Source organism: Fringilla coelebs (assembly GCF_963513975.1).
Source record: "Fringilla coelebs genome assembly, chromosome: 12".
NCBI classification, from domain to species: domain Eukaryota; kingdom Metazoa; phylum Chordata; class Aves; order Passeriformes; family Fringillidae; genus Fringilla; species Fringilla coelebs.
The window spans coordinates 3,758,375-3,772,862 of NC_140038.1; the positions used below are offsets into that span (position 1 = coordinate 3,758,375).

General features: G+C 55.3%; 1 protein-coding gene across 1 annotated transcript; it reads right to left on the reverse strand.

Annotated features, from left to right (window-relative positions):
* Window positions 1-528: 528 nt before the first annotated feature.
* Window positions 529-13,269, reverse strand: LOC311158364 (uncharacterized protein C15orf39). The gene is made up of 4 exons (XM_084213729.1): window positions 13,189-13,269; window positions 1,589-4,621; window positions 1,190-1,223; window positions 529-987 (listed from the first exon to the last, which is right to left on the reverse strand). The coding sequence occupies exons 2-4, from the start codon at window positions 4,572-4,574 to the stop codon at window positions 984-986; spliced, it is 3,024 nt and encodes a 1,007-aa protein (XP_084069855.1). The 5' UTR covers window positions 4,575-4,621; window positions 13,189-13,269; the 3' UTR covers window positions 529-983.
* Between the last annotated feature and the right edge of the window lie 1,219 nt (window positions 13,270-14,488).

Genomic DNA, 14,488 nt, shown 5'->3' on the forward strand with positions numbered 1-14,488 from the left:
GGTCTGGCAGCATCATTCCCTTCTCTGCCCCTTTCAGTCTCCACCAAGGTGGTCCCTAAACGTGCATCTCCCACGTTCTCCTTTGGGACAGGATCTGGGACCTGAAGTGATTTGGTTTTCTTTTCTTAAAGAGTCTCTTTAAGAGTTTTTTGCAGCCTTTTAGTTTAAATTAAAAGACATGTATAAATTACTGTATTTAAAGAAAAAATCAACCCAAAACACATGACCTGAAGGCAGCGGCTCCTTATAAAGGTTAATGCAGAACATTTGTAAAATGTCTTCATTTATGACAAAACCAACTTAGTCCTGGGACTATGGAAGTCATGATTCCCTTGCCTTTGTTGTTATGCCAGGTCTTGATGGCACTTTAAAGATGAAAATCCCAGAGGAAGGGGATGTTTATTGGGAAAAGCATGGATAAAGCAGGAGGGGGATTCAGAGGAGAGAGGAGGAGGTGGGATGCCATCCCTGTAGTCCCTTTTTCCAAGGCTGGGGATGGTGCTGTGGCCATTTCCACTCTCCTCCTGCTCCAGCTCCACAGGAACTCCAGCCATTCCCTCTCAGCTCACCAGGGCAATCATGGATGGATGCAGGAGATGCAGTGAAAGATAATCCATTCAAAGAAAAGCAGCTCCAGCTGCCGTGAGGGGCTCACGCCCATGCCTGCGGGCCCAGATAACCTGCCAGCAGCATCCCTGTGCGTGTCCCCGGAGCACCCCGAGCTGTTCTCCACCCTGAGCAGCATCCCCAGAGGGTCCCTGCCAAGGTATCAGCATCCTGGACGATCCTGATGCCAGTGGGACCTGAGCAGCTGCCTGCAGGGCTGTTGGTGGAGTCAGCATCCTCAGCTCTGGGGACTCAGGACCTTCCCATTCCCGTCACCATTTGGCTGTTGCCCTTGGCACATTCCTCAGTGCCTCCTGTTCCTTCATCTCTCTGTGGCTGTTGCTTTGCCATCAGTTTTCAGTGCCTCCAGGCCAGGGCTACCTGTGAGAGAAAGGAGTGGTTAGGAAGGGCACACCTCCATATCCTGAATATTCCTGGCTCCAGCCCAGCCCCAGGAGCAGAGCCTCCCCAGCCAGCTCCAGTTGCTCATCATCACATGAAATCCACACACATACACTTCCACAAAATGACAAACAAACCCCATAAATTCCTATAAACCCACTTTGGAAGAGGAGTTACGTACTTGGAAGGCTGCTGGCCAGTCTCTGGGCTTGAATCTGGAAGAAATAAAGGTGCTGTTAATGGCCTTGAGCAGCAACAAAAGGTTATCTGGGCACAGCAGTGAAGTCATCAGCTGGATGGGACAGCCATGGGTGAGAGGTCTGACACTGGGCCCTTGGATGGGCACAGGTGGTCTGGAACTGTCTGAAACCTCCTTGACACGCCCAGGATGAGTTTTTCTCCCTTCTAGCTCCAACTTTCCCCTTCCACAACCCACAAAGGAAGAGCTGGGCAGAAGCCTGAGGTGCTGAGGCACCTTTGGATGCTCCCCAAGAACAGCAGCACCTGGAAGGCAGGTGCAGCTGGAACATCCCGGGGAGAGCCACAGGGACCCATCCCCAGGAGATGCCAGGCTACCTACCGAGCTGCTGCTGGATGGAGTTGTGCCAGTGGAGGTTGAGCAGGTCAGGGTAGATTTCTGGAAGCCATTTGATCGCCAGGAGCTTCAGCATGCGAGAGGTGCAGCTCTTCAGCTCCAGGTCCCTCAGGTGCCTCTCCTCTGAGAGGGTGGTGGGACGCAGCTCCACCTTGTGCTTCTGCAGCACTTGGTCCACAAAGCTCCCAGGCAACTTTGGGAAGAGCTTCTCCTTCACCACGTGGATGGGGATGAAGATGGCTCCCGCCCGGACGACGTGCGGGAAAGGGCAAGCGGACATGAAGGTCTTCAGCTGGGAGAGCAGTTTGGTGAGGAGCGCGGCCACGTCCTGGAAAGCCAGCCAGATCTCCTTGCCATTGCTGGGCTTCTGAGGATTGGGAGCCTTGGAGCCATCTTTGGAGCTGGGCAAGGATTTGGGCATCTCCCCCAGCTCTTCTGCCAGCTCAGCCTTCTTCAGCCACTGCCGCAGGAGCTCCGGGGAGGAGCGGGACACTGAGTCCGAAATGGTGTCACAGAGCAAGGTGTGCAGGGTGCTGAAGTACTGCCCCGAGGGGACACCCACCTTCTTGACCACCACCACCTTCTCCTCCTCTGGAGTGGAGGGGGCTTTGGGAAGCACAATCTGGGGAGGGTTTGGGGCGAGGATGATGCTGAGCTGAGGGCTGGGTGGTGGGAACGGGGGGTTGCTGGATGGAGAGGAGGCTGGGGGAGCTGGAGTGGGGGTGCTGCTGGGGGGGCTGGGCTGGGGGCCTTGAGAGCTGCCATCCTGCTGGGGGGGCTCAGTGCTGGCTGGCAGGGAGGGCAGCAGCTTGTATTTTTGGAACATGAAGTTGGCTGAGCTCTGGAAGCTGCTCCTGTCCCCCGAGTCTGCCTCAGGCTCCTGGGGCTGCGCCCCCTCTCCCAGCCCCACCTTCCCTCCTGCAGCTTTTTTCTCCTCCTTATCCTCTCGGTCCAGTGTCCCCTCTGCACAGCCAGTGGGTCTCTGCGTGTCCCCTGCTTCCTCCAGTCTCTTCTTGAAGCTAAGGTCCAGCACCATGTCCCTGGAGGGAGACTCCTTGGTGCCCACCCTGTCAGGGCTGCCCTCCTGAGACTCCAGCTCTGGGGGCACAGGCTTTGGCTTTTTAGGGATGCTCCTGTAACAGCTTTCCTCTTGGCTCTGCACTGCATCACTGCCCGACCTCGGGCTGCACACCACTGAGACATCTCTGAGGGCAGCAGGCTCCTGGCTGCCCCCCGTGTTTTGGGCTGAGGAGTCCTCCCACAGATGCTTCCTGCAGAAGAGGATGGGGTCGGTGCCCTTGGCCTTCTCCAGGTACTCCTGGTAAGGTGCCAGGCTGAAGACGTTGTGGATCACAGGCATTGGTGGGGAGGCTGACAAAGCCTTGCTGTCCCTCAGATCTTCCAGCCCTTTGGTGGGGGTCACGGACGGAGAAGGGCGGAGGAGCTCCTTGGCTGGATCCATCACCTTGCAGGCGTTTCCTTCTCCTGGTCCTCCATGGGGGGTGTCCTGAGGGGCTGGGCTGCTGCTCCTCCTCCGTGGGTACAGAGGCTCGTCCTCCCCTTGCCTGGGTTTCCCCCAGCTCCCTCCTCTCTCAGGAAATGTCTCAGCCAGCCCAGCGGAGCCCCCAGAAAGCTTCTCTGAGGTGCAGACAGGCTGGAAAGCGCTGCTGTGCCTCGCTGCTGCTCGCCACTGCGGACTGCCTGCCCCGTGCTGCTCACAGCGCGGCTCCGTGCCGGGAAAGGAGGCCTGGAACACGGACACATCGCCCGGGCTGAGGGCAAACCCTGGGTACCCGCTGTTCCTGGGCAGCTCGGCATCCCTGGCCGGCTCAGCATCCCTCAGCGCCGCCCCCAGCCTGGCTCCCGCTGTCCTGGGCACGTAGGGCTCCAAGGGGCTGGGAAAGTAACTCCTGGGCTCCTGGGGCTTGAGGTAGGTGCTGGGAAAGGGCTCCCTGCTTCCCACGTAGCCAAAGCTGGGCAGGGCACTGGGCTCCGCCACCGTGGGAGCTGGGGGGTGGTAGAGGGGGGCAGATCTGTGGGTAGACAGAGGGTAGGGGGGAGGTGGGTAGCACATTGCTGACCTCTCCTGGATCATTGGGCTGGTGTCAGGTGGCTGGAGCTTGGGCCAGGGGTCCAGGCTGAGACTGGGGACCTCCAGCAGATTCTTCTGGCTCTGGGCAGCGGGACAGCTTGCTTCCAGGAATGGGGTGCTGGGGGATGGCCCATACTTATCATAGGTGATGCAGTAGTGGGGTAAGGCAGTGGGGGAGCTCAGCTGCTCCCTGGAAGGCAGGGCCAGGCCAGAGGGCAGTGGCAGGAGGCTGTGGTCAGCACCAGGACCACTCTTGTGGGGCTCGCTGGGGTGCAGAGGGTGGGTGGCAGGGGGCAGGGCCCAGTTTGCCTCCCCTGGTCGCTGCTGCAGGCTCTCTGCTTGTGTTCCCAGTAGCAGAGCCATCCTGGGAGACAGGAAGGAGGCAGGGGCTGCGTACACGGGCTTGGGGACGGCTAGAGGAGCTGCCTTCTTCACCACTACTGGATTCTTCACCGGCAAGGGGCACCTGGGACTGTCCAGCTTCTTTCTGGCCATAAGCTGCTCCTGGCTCAGGCTGTCCTTGCTCTTCTGGGTGTCCGGGGGCTGCAGCCTGGCGCCCAGGCTCTCTGGTGGGCACAGCAGGAAGCCCAGCAGCGGCCCCTCGGCCGGCACGGGCTGGCTCAGGGCACGGGGGCCGTAGTGCAGGTAGGCGGGCGTGGGGCTCCAGCCCGTCCCGGGCTGCTCGGGGCCCTCGGGGCTCTGCAGCGGGCAGGCAAAGTAGGAGCCCTTGTAGTTGAAATGGTTTTCAGAGGCAGGGTGGTGCACGGGGCTGGATGTGCCTGGGATTTTGCGGGGCAGGAAGCTGGGGGCAGGCGCCAGACGAGGCAGCTTCTTCAAAATCACGGGGCTTGCAGACTGCGAGCACCGTTTTGAGGCCATTTATACGTCGGTGCCGGTGTCCCCGCCGGAGAGGTGAGCTGGCCTTCCTGGAAAAGAGAGAGAATGAGCCATGAGCAAAGCAAGTCCACACAGGCAGCAGCCTCTGATGGCGCAGGGTGACAGAAGGTTACAAGCCATTTCCCAAAAGGTCAAAGTGTGGTGGCTAAGAGCTCGTCTGGAGGCCCCACAATTAAAGATCACCCCAATTATAACTTGACCAGTCCAGGCCGTTGGGGAACCAGTCCCTGCCGTTAGGGATGCAGACAGCTATTGGCCAGTAAGCTGGGTGGTAACCAAATCCAGCCAGTCAGGACCAACCATGCAGGCCTTCTGAAACTATATAAAGGTGTCACCATCCGCTAGTACAAGTGGGGGTCGTGATGGTTCCTCTTACTGATCTCAGAGTGCAAGAGACACACAGCAGGGGACCCTCAGTTTAATCACAGCACTGCACCCTTACTGAGTGCCAACAACAATTATGCGACAGAGGAGACAGAGGTATAAAGGAAACAAAGTAAAGGAAAGAGAGAGAGAAGGGAGGGTATAGCTACCAAGGGAGAGACAAAGTCCTCCTGGTCCACCAATAGACTCATCTTCATTCCATGGGCGATTGCCTTGGTTTGGAAAGACAGGTGCCTGCTAAAGGAGACAAGAGCCTCCCCTGAGATGGAGAACGCAAACCCTCCCCACCCCTCCGAATTGCTATGAATTTTAAATAAGGGGCTCTCAGGCAAAAAATATGGGAGCAGGAAATAACAGTCCTTTAATAGGGAAGGAAAAAAAAAAATAAAAGGATAAAATAAAACACTAGAACAACACTGACAGTCAGAATTCAACCTGACACCCTCTGGGTCAGGGTGTTGGTAGCAGTCCAGTTGGAAAAGGGCCTGCAGTCCTCCTGGAGTGTCAGGCGTGGTTCTGTTGGAGCAGGGGGTCCTCTAGGAAAGGGGTGTATTCTTCCTCCGCAGATCCGTGGAAGTAGCAGCAGCTGCTGTTCCTCTGGGCAGTCCAGTGGAGAAGAGCTGTGCTGGTGTGTCAGAATCTCCAGATTATATCTGTGTAGGAATGCTTGGCTCCTCCCTCTGGGCGGAGCATCTCACAATGGGATGTTATAGTTCTTATCAGCCATGTGGTGACATTCAATAGCCTCTTATCAGCAGATGTTCCCTGCTGAGGGACCATGATTATGATCACTCAGGAAGAGAGATAAGGAGAATTGCCCACTTGACACCAGAAATTGCCATACAGATGGCAATAGAATACATCTTGCCTTGCAATCTGGAACAGGGATCACCCAAGTTACCATAGAAAGTTACTTATTTATAGTCTTTGTCTAAAGCAACGGCATCTGGCCAAGAGCTGGGGAAATTCACAGGCTATTGTGATGAGACCTGTTGTTCCATGAAGCAGGTGTAATCATACAGAGCACGCTGCTCCTCAGCAGTCCCTGCCTGAAGCAGTGTACCGTGGCAGCACAGCAAGCAGACCTGCAAACAATCACTTGGAGAGCATCCACCTCAACCGGGCCAGAACTCAAGTCGGGGTCTTCAGGGTCATAGTCTCTGTCCTTGTGACAGTCATGAGGCAAATGAGGGACACTTCAGACTGTCTCTTACAAAAGGGAAATGCACGCAACAAAAGTGTGCTGTTGTCACAGGAACCTCGAGCGTCATGTTGTGTGTCCATCTTGACTGCAAGAGGCGGTGATCCCCAATGTGATTGGCAGCAGCCTGCCGTGCAGAGAGCGGGGAGACACAGCCCAGGGTGAGCTGCCAGGAGTGAGGAGAGCTGCAGACAGTCCAGACCATTGTAAATAGAAAAAGTGTCCACTGGGAACACGGGGACGCAAGTCTCATTGGAGAAAAAGGCTGTTGTACAGGTATGGACCCTCTTTTCATGCAAACTGGGGTAAAATATTATGAACAGGCTCTACAAGCCTTGCTGTCATGGTGTAAGAGGCATGGACTGGACACAACCACGTAAGATACTTTTAATGTACAAACATGGGAGCGGGCTGGTGATCTGGTATTTGACTCAGCCTCACAAGGCGACAAAACAAGTCAAGACCTTTAAATGACCTGGTGTTTGGTACTGGACACTATCAAACAGATAAAAGCTGACCAGAGCACAAAAGCCACAGCTGAGGCACCGTGGGCACCACCCATTGGATCAGCACACGAGCAGAGCCCAGAAGGCAAGCGGAACCCAGTGCTGGAAGCGCTGGTGGGAGGTTGCTGGTGCCCAGGACCATGGGACATCATACCCTGCCACATACACAGCCAGGGCTTGGAAGTCCAAGGGATGCTTTCCATTATTAAACTCAGCTTATGGGTTTCTCAGCTTATGGGACTGCTCCCTGTTGACAATCCTCAGTTACAGGCACGCATACATCTTTGAATATTAGCACAGACAAAAGACTTGGGGATACAAGCCCTGCTGAATGTTGCAGACATGGCAACACTGACCCAGAGGTATTCCCCGAGGAGCCATGCATGCCATTCATAGAGAGGACACAAGATGCCAGGGAAAAGCAAATAATAAATAATGATGCAAGAAATCAATTAATTGAAAATTGGCATGGGATAATGCAAATGAGGACTGCAAAAGGGCTAGATTTGTTACCAAAAGAAAATCCATCCTTAAATAAATTAATTTATGCATGTGCTAAAGTTGGGACTGAATCAGAGAATATTGCTTGGTTAGCTGATTCTGTCTTGGTTTGAAGGACAGGAGTCTGCTAATGAAGGCAGGAGCCTCCCTTGAAACAGAAAATGTAAACCCCCTCCCTCTGAATAATTACAGTTTAGAATTTAAGGGGCTCTCATGCAAAGATATGAGAATAGGAATAACAGTTCTTTACTGGTATGTATAGATTTAAAGAAACCCTACCTTTTATTATGAAAATTAAAATAAAATGCCCCAGTACAAAAAAGCCCACTGACAGAGTCAGAATAGAACCTGACACCCTGTGGGTCAGGGTGTTGGTAGCAGTCTGACTAATCGGTGGCTGCAGTCCTCCTGGAGCATCTCACAGCGGGATAATATAATTTTATCAGTCAGGCAGTGACACTCAGTGCCCATTAACAGAAGATATCTCCCCAGATGGAGGATGGGTCTTGGAAGAGATAAAGAACACTGCCCCACCTGGTTTTAACAGATGGTAATAAAATACATACTTTAGGGTGACATCTTGCTTTGCAATCTAAGACAGATTCTTTTGCAGCTGCTGTTAACACAACAGTGTTATGGTTGTAGGCAACAAGGTCACGTGAAAGCAAACTGTCCCTGTAAGTCTAACCCACTGGGGACATCAAAAGCAGAAGTATGATAGTTTTTAAAGTGTAACCATTTGTAAGGAAGTTATATGCAATTTTCTTTGTTTGTGTAATTGGGCTATGAATGTGAACAGTGTGTGGCATACCACCCTAAGAAGCCATGCTTGATGGCTTTTGGACCTGCTTGAAAAATCCTTTTGGATGGTATTTGGATACACAACAACTGGTAAGGCTGGACTTAGCGTGTTGGATGCAGAGCCTCATCCGACCTAGGGTTATTATTTGTGTCAATTATTTCAGACATTGTGCATGTTTGTCATCCTGTCTGCAAAGGGCCCTGCAGGAGACAACAAAAATTGCCTTTGTATTTAAAAACAGAAAGGGGGAACTGTGGAGGCTAACAGCTGGCCTGGAGGCCTCACAGTTATAGATAACCCCAATTATAACTCGACACTCTAGGCTGTTGGAGAACCAGTCTAGGCCATTAGGGATGCAGAGAGTTAATGGCCAGTAACCTGGGTGGTGGCTAAATTCAGCCCATCAGGCCCAACTGCATGGGCTTTCTGAAAATGCACAAAGGGAACTGCAATTAAAAACAAAATCTCCTGTTGCCACATGAACCTCGAGTGTCGCGTCATGTGTCAGTCTCTGCTGCGACATAAGGGTAACCCAGGTTCTTGTTAATTGATCCCTTGGGGCTGATTAGAGTGAAACAATGCTGATAAAATGGTGATTATCAATATATATATATGGGGTTTATTTTAGAACAGTTTGGTTGCAGTGGCGCTGTTTTGGTTATTATCTACCATAATAAAGCAACATAAAAGCATAAAAATAATACTTCAAAAACGCCTAAGGAAAAGAAAGGGAAGGAAAGGGTAAGAGAAGAAAGATCCCAACACCCATGGATCTTCCAACAAGACTGGGAGGTTGCAATTCCACAGTGATGATCTACCTGGGGTGAGGGAAGCGCAGGAAGCACAAAGTTCCAGGGGTTAATAAAATGTTCAGGCTTGGTGGGAATGGCCAGGTACTTCCCTCTGGATCACAGGACACCTCTCTGTATTTGCTGGCCTGTGACACTTTTCAAGTGTAGGTGCAGCTGAGAGGCCAATTATGGCCCATCAGAGGGGGTGAATATCTGCAGGCTAACTGCAGGCTGACCATGGCACTTGGCAGGATTTGTCTCTTATCAGCCTCTTCCCTTATCTTGCCCAACAAGTCACTGCAGCCTCTGGGGCTGTGCCCCTCTGCACTTGGGCAGTTGCTGCAAATGCTCCATTGTTGGAGGCATTAACCATGAACATTCCAGCCTCACACACCACCCCCCACTCCAACATTCCATCAGTTCTCTGCTGCTGCTGCTCACTCCAAATCTCCCACCCTGCTGCTTTGCAACAGAATGGGACACCAGGTCATGGGACATCTTCTTCTCTTACTTTCTCCTGATTGCCCAGTTCTCCTGTTAATATCTCTGAAAAATGTAGCCTCACCATAAATTTCAAGCCTTCTGAGGCAGAACATGGAAGGTGAGTACATATCTTTTTTTGTTCCAAATATGTGTAAATTCTTGCATGAACTCCCAGGCCAAGTTTGGATAGGATAAAATTATACTTCTGTAATAAAAAAAGCTTTTCCCTAGTCATTTTTTTTTCAAGTAAGAATAGTAAATAAACTTAGCAAAAATGAAACTAACAATGTATGAAAGTTGTTTGACTAATACTTAGTCTCCAAATGAGTTACTATTGATGAAAACACAAATAAAACAACTATAAACATATTCATGTCTGATAATCTTAGCACAAACTTTTAGTGCATCAGGCAGGCCTCCAATCAAGATGGGAAATCTCTGCACATCTGAGTCCATTTCCACAGAGGAATGTCACTGCAGGTCCAGTACCTGTGTGTGCAGCATTAACTGGAGATGCACAGTCTGCTGTACAATTCTAGTGTGGCCACTCATGAGGGCTTTAATTGTGCAGGGATCTCCCCTTTCCACAGGATCCGACCCTCCCTGCCCATGGGGGCAGTCCTGGGAGCCTGGTGGGGCATTTCTCCATCCCTCTCCTTGGAATAGCCCTGGAAGGCTCTGGCTGATTCTGTTCCACAGCCCAAAGAGCATCTGTGTCAGGCAGCAGGGAGCAAAGCTGGGTCAGCTCGGGTGAGGAGCCAGCAGACACAGACCCAGAGTGCCCAAAATTCCCATCCCCAGGATCAGCCCGTGAAGTCATGTGAGGTTTTTACCCCCAGGCAGCAGCTCAGCCTCTCCCTCAGGGGATTTGGGGCTGCTGCGGGGTGGGGCTGGCCCACAGAGACAGGAGGTGGTGCCAGCAGGTGGAGCTGGCAGCCTGTCCCAGCACAGCCCCGCATCCTGAGAAGCCCAAGTGTTCTCTGAGCATCAGCTGGCACCACCCAGTGTCCCCTGAGCATCCCACTGAGATACCTGCCCATCAGCCGAGCCCCAGGAGCACCACTGCACCACCACCCAGCATCACCTGAGCATCCTGCACATCACCCAGGCAGCCCCAGGACAAACCTGAGCATAGCTCAGCACTCTCCCAGCATGGCCAAATGTCACCCCCTGTCACCCAGCACGGCCCAGCAACCCCAAGCCCAGGCATGGACTCCCTGCAGTGGGATCTCCTCCATTTTTGGGTGCTTTTTTCCCTTTTGTGGCAGAGTTAGCAGAGAAGCCGAGGAGGAAATGGAGGAAGGGCACGTGCAGATAAGATAAAAGCCACATCAACAGCAGGGGAAACAGAGCAGATATGGAGGGAGACTTGTGGGGGAGACAAGGGAGAGAGCCGCTGGTGCTGCTGCAGCTCTGCCGGGAGGGGACCAGAGCTCCCCAGCTCACCCACAACAGCACAGCTGAGGCTGCACCCCTCACTGAGCCCTCCTGGGGGGATTCCCATGCAAGCTCCAACGACTGATTTCTTCCCAGGAAGGACACTGCTCCCCTGGAAACCCCCACAGGAGCCTCGGTGCTTCCCTCCCTGCTTGCACCCCTGGAAGCAGCTCCCCCACATATTTTCCCACAGTTTTATCCTCAGGGTCAGTCCCAAGATGTGCAGTGCCAATTCAATTTCCAGCACCTAGATCCAGGGAAAACAGCTCCCTTCGAATGGAAGCAAGCTTGAAGAAAACCCAGGCTGGATTATTTTCCTTCCAAAAGGGATCTCTTGGGAGGGTGGTGTTTCAATCCATCTCCCTGGGAGATGCTGCGTGGGAGGGCCACGCAGGCATGGGATCCCTTCCCAGCTGGGACAATGTTAGGGGAGGACAAGCTGGGACAGAAACCCAGGATCTTGTGAGTCCCGATGTTTCCCCACTGCTGCTTCCCTTCCCCAAAGCCGCGGGGATCTGCAGCTCCCCACCGCGGCGATATTGTGACACCGGCCCCGCTGTCACCGCGGCACCGGTGACGCCACCGGGCACGATGCACTCGCCCTGGCTCACCCAGCTCCGAGTTCATTCTGCCTGGAGGGCTGCAGAGCAAGACGAGCGATCCCAGTGCAGGGCCGGAGCCGGGCACAGGGATTGCCTGAGAGGGCTGAGCTCATCAACCAAATTCGGGAGAGGGACTCCCTCTCTCCGTGAAATCCACAGGGACCTTGCCAAATCTGAGCCACCCCCTCACCTGCGCCAGTCCAGGAGAACTGTTCTGCTTTTGCTGCCGCCATCGGCCTTTTCCCTCTGGCACTGTCCCAGCCAGCGGGGCAGGAGAGGGACACGTGGGAATCAGCGCTGGGGGCGATGCGTGCGAGAACCCCAACACATGCAGCCTGGAATTCCGAAACCCTACAGCTGGGAAAAGCAGCGGGTGCAATAAACACAACCCCTTCTTCCTCTTTTTTAATGCTCTTTTCCTTTCTTTCCCCCTTTCCCTCATCTCAGGGCTTTTTCCCACACGGGGCCGTTTGGCCGGGAGGGAGTAAAAGTAAAACCAAGCGCCGAGGGAACACGTGCCAGCAGCAGCGAAACCTCCCTGATAAGCTCCGGCGGGAGCCTTATCTGCCGCCTTTTGGGTCTCCAAAGGACACGGGAGGGCTCCCGCTCCTCCCAAGGCCGTGGGGAACACCTCACACATCTCTTTTTGCCCCGACAGCTGCCAACAATGCTCCCGTGGCTGTTCTCAGCGGGGCTCGCAGGCTCCCGGCATTTCCTCCCCGGCATGCGATGCCGGCAGCGGGAGCCTCTCCCCGCACTCTCCCGCCTCCTCCATCGCCACGTGAGGCCAAAACCAGCCGCCAGCTCCCGGCCAACCCGGAGCAATCGAGCGAGAAAAGCTCCTAGAGCCGCTGGCACCCAGCAAGCCCAGCCCCACCGAGGTGCTGCGGCACGGGGGGGTTCCCGGGCTCTCCCCGGCAAGGAGCCGGATTCCCCCGGCCGGCTGCAATCCTCCTTTCACAGCCTCGGGCACTTTGGGATTCCGCCCCGGAGGTCACCATTCCCATGGCCGGATGAGCTCACGGGCATCGCTCCCCCAAACTTCGGTCATTTGGGGGAACAAACAAGCGGCCTCAGCGGTCCCGGCTCCCTCATTCCACATCTTGGCCCTTTTCCACACAGTTTGCAGCTCCCCAGCTTCTCCCAGGCGGGCAGAAGCCCAGCCGGAGCCTTCCCGTGGAACAAGCCCGCTGCTTTTGAAGGCAGTTATCCCTCTGGAATGCATGCACCAAGCCACGGCTGGTCTGCGATTCAAGTTGAAACCCCCCTCTCTCCCAGGGAATGCCCACTTTTATTTAAAAAACCCCAAAACTTCACGGAGCAACGAGCAGTCACCAGAAGGGCTCAGTGACCGCGTCCCCTTCTACTCGGGGAATTAAAACTCCTCCACAAGGCATCGATCCCATCCCGGCCCATCGATGTCACTCACACCCAAGCTTGGCCACGGTCACGCCTGGGACCCCCTCGCTGCTGACAGGCCCTTGCCAGGACACGAGGTCTGGATGTGGCAGGGGTGGGCGGCAGTGGCCGTCCTTCTGTCCCCCCCGCACAGCCACGGTCACCGCATCAGGGTGGGCAACACTCCGGCGAGCCCCAAAGAAACCTCTGGCAGGAGCTTGAGCGCACTCCCGCTGCCAATCAGCCGCATGATCCAAAGTGTCCATAAATGGGTAAAATGCCGGGATGCGGAGCCCGCCACCCGTTTTTCCTCGCACGGCCCGAGGAGAAGCAGACGATCCCGAGGAAGGCGTGCAGGGCTCCCCCGTGCTCGAGGGTTTCAGCCGCCGGGGAAGCCCAAGGCAGGCGCGGCGCTGGCTGGGGGTCCCCCCGCATCGCTGCGCTGCCCCGCGGCTCCTGCGGGACGCGCATCCCTCCGGGCCCGCACTCACCTGCGGCTGCGGCGCGGTGCCTCCCCCGGCGCATCGCTACGGGCTCGGCTGGGGGCTCGGCGCGGACGGGGGGAACGGGGGGGCCGCTGGCCCTCCTCGGCCGGCAGCCCGCGCTGTGCGGAGGAAGTGGGAGGAGGAGGTGGAGAAGGAGGAGAAGGAGGGCCGGGTGTGCGTGTGGGCCGGCCGGAGGAGGGGAGGGGACGGGATGGGACAGCAGAGGACAGCCCAGCCACACGTGCGGTGAGCTGGTCTGGGCTCTGCCCCTGCGCTCGGAGACGGGGTCTCTCCGGACGGGAACATCCCCCCGCGTTAGGATGTACGGAGGGGTCCGCGTTGCAGCGAGCCCCCTAATTTAGAGGAGGTGCGGCATGGGGAGCCCGCAGTTTGGAGGGGAGCATTATTAAGGGCAGCCTTCATTTTACAGTGACTCATTAAGGGGACCCCCATATTGTGGAGCCCCCAGTGAAGGGGCCACCATTTCAGACAGTCCCCATTTGGAACTACCCTCCCATTAGGGAGGAGCGACGTTAAGGACATTCTCCTTACAAACAGTCCCCATTAGGGAGGGACCCCTGAAGGACCCCTCACTTACAGGCGGTGCCCCCAACTACAGGAACCCCCCTAAGAGAGGACCCCCATGGAGAGGACCCCGGTGCCGGCGCTGATGGCGAAGTCACGGCTCACGGAAGGTGATGTGGCTCGGTAAAAACTCCGCGCCGCCCAGTCCAGTTTAGGGGCTCCACGGCCGCCTGAGTAACAAATGGTTCAAAAACACGTGCACAGCTCACCCTGACAGCAAAGACCTTCATATGTAACATTTTCTGATGAACTGGAGGCGTTAATAAAGGCGTGTATCATCTTGAGCCGTGAGTGCACCTCAGGCGGAGTCACCCGCCCTGTATCCGGGTGGGTAACAGCGTGTGCTTCTCAGAACTCCACCGGTGTTAAGGAGCTTTATTTCCTAATTTCGGTGACACAGGCAGCCCTGTGAAGAGGATCCCCCGTTGCAGCCCATGCATTGTGGGGGTTCCTGTGAAACAGGAGCTCCTCCCTCACAGAGCACAGAGGAGGAGCCTTCCCCACGCTGAGCCCACCGGGATGCGCCCGGAGGTCCGGCTCTGGCCGGACACAGCTCCCTGTGACCACAAAAAATCGCTTTCCCATCCCGTCTGCAGAGCCAGGGATCCGCTGGCAGCCTGGGGATGGCTTCTGAGCCCCTTCAGAGTCATTCCCCGCCCCAAAGCAGAGCCCCTCCTCCTGCATTTAACCCCTGCCAGCCCCAAGCATTAACACGGAGCGT

Bases quoted from the DNA above. Each gene is read 5' to 3' on its own strand.
- LOC311158364 (XM_084213729.1), bottom strand. From the start codon at position 4,574: ATGGCCTCAAAACGGTGCTCGCAGTCTGCAAGCCCCGTGATTTTGAAG. The intron at 1,224-1,588 runs GTAGGTAGCCTG...TATTTCTTCCAG, and splicing joins CTCCATCCAGCAGCAGCTCG to ATTCAAGCCCAGAGACTGGC.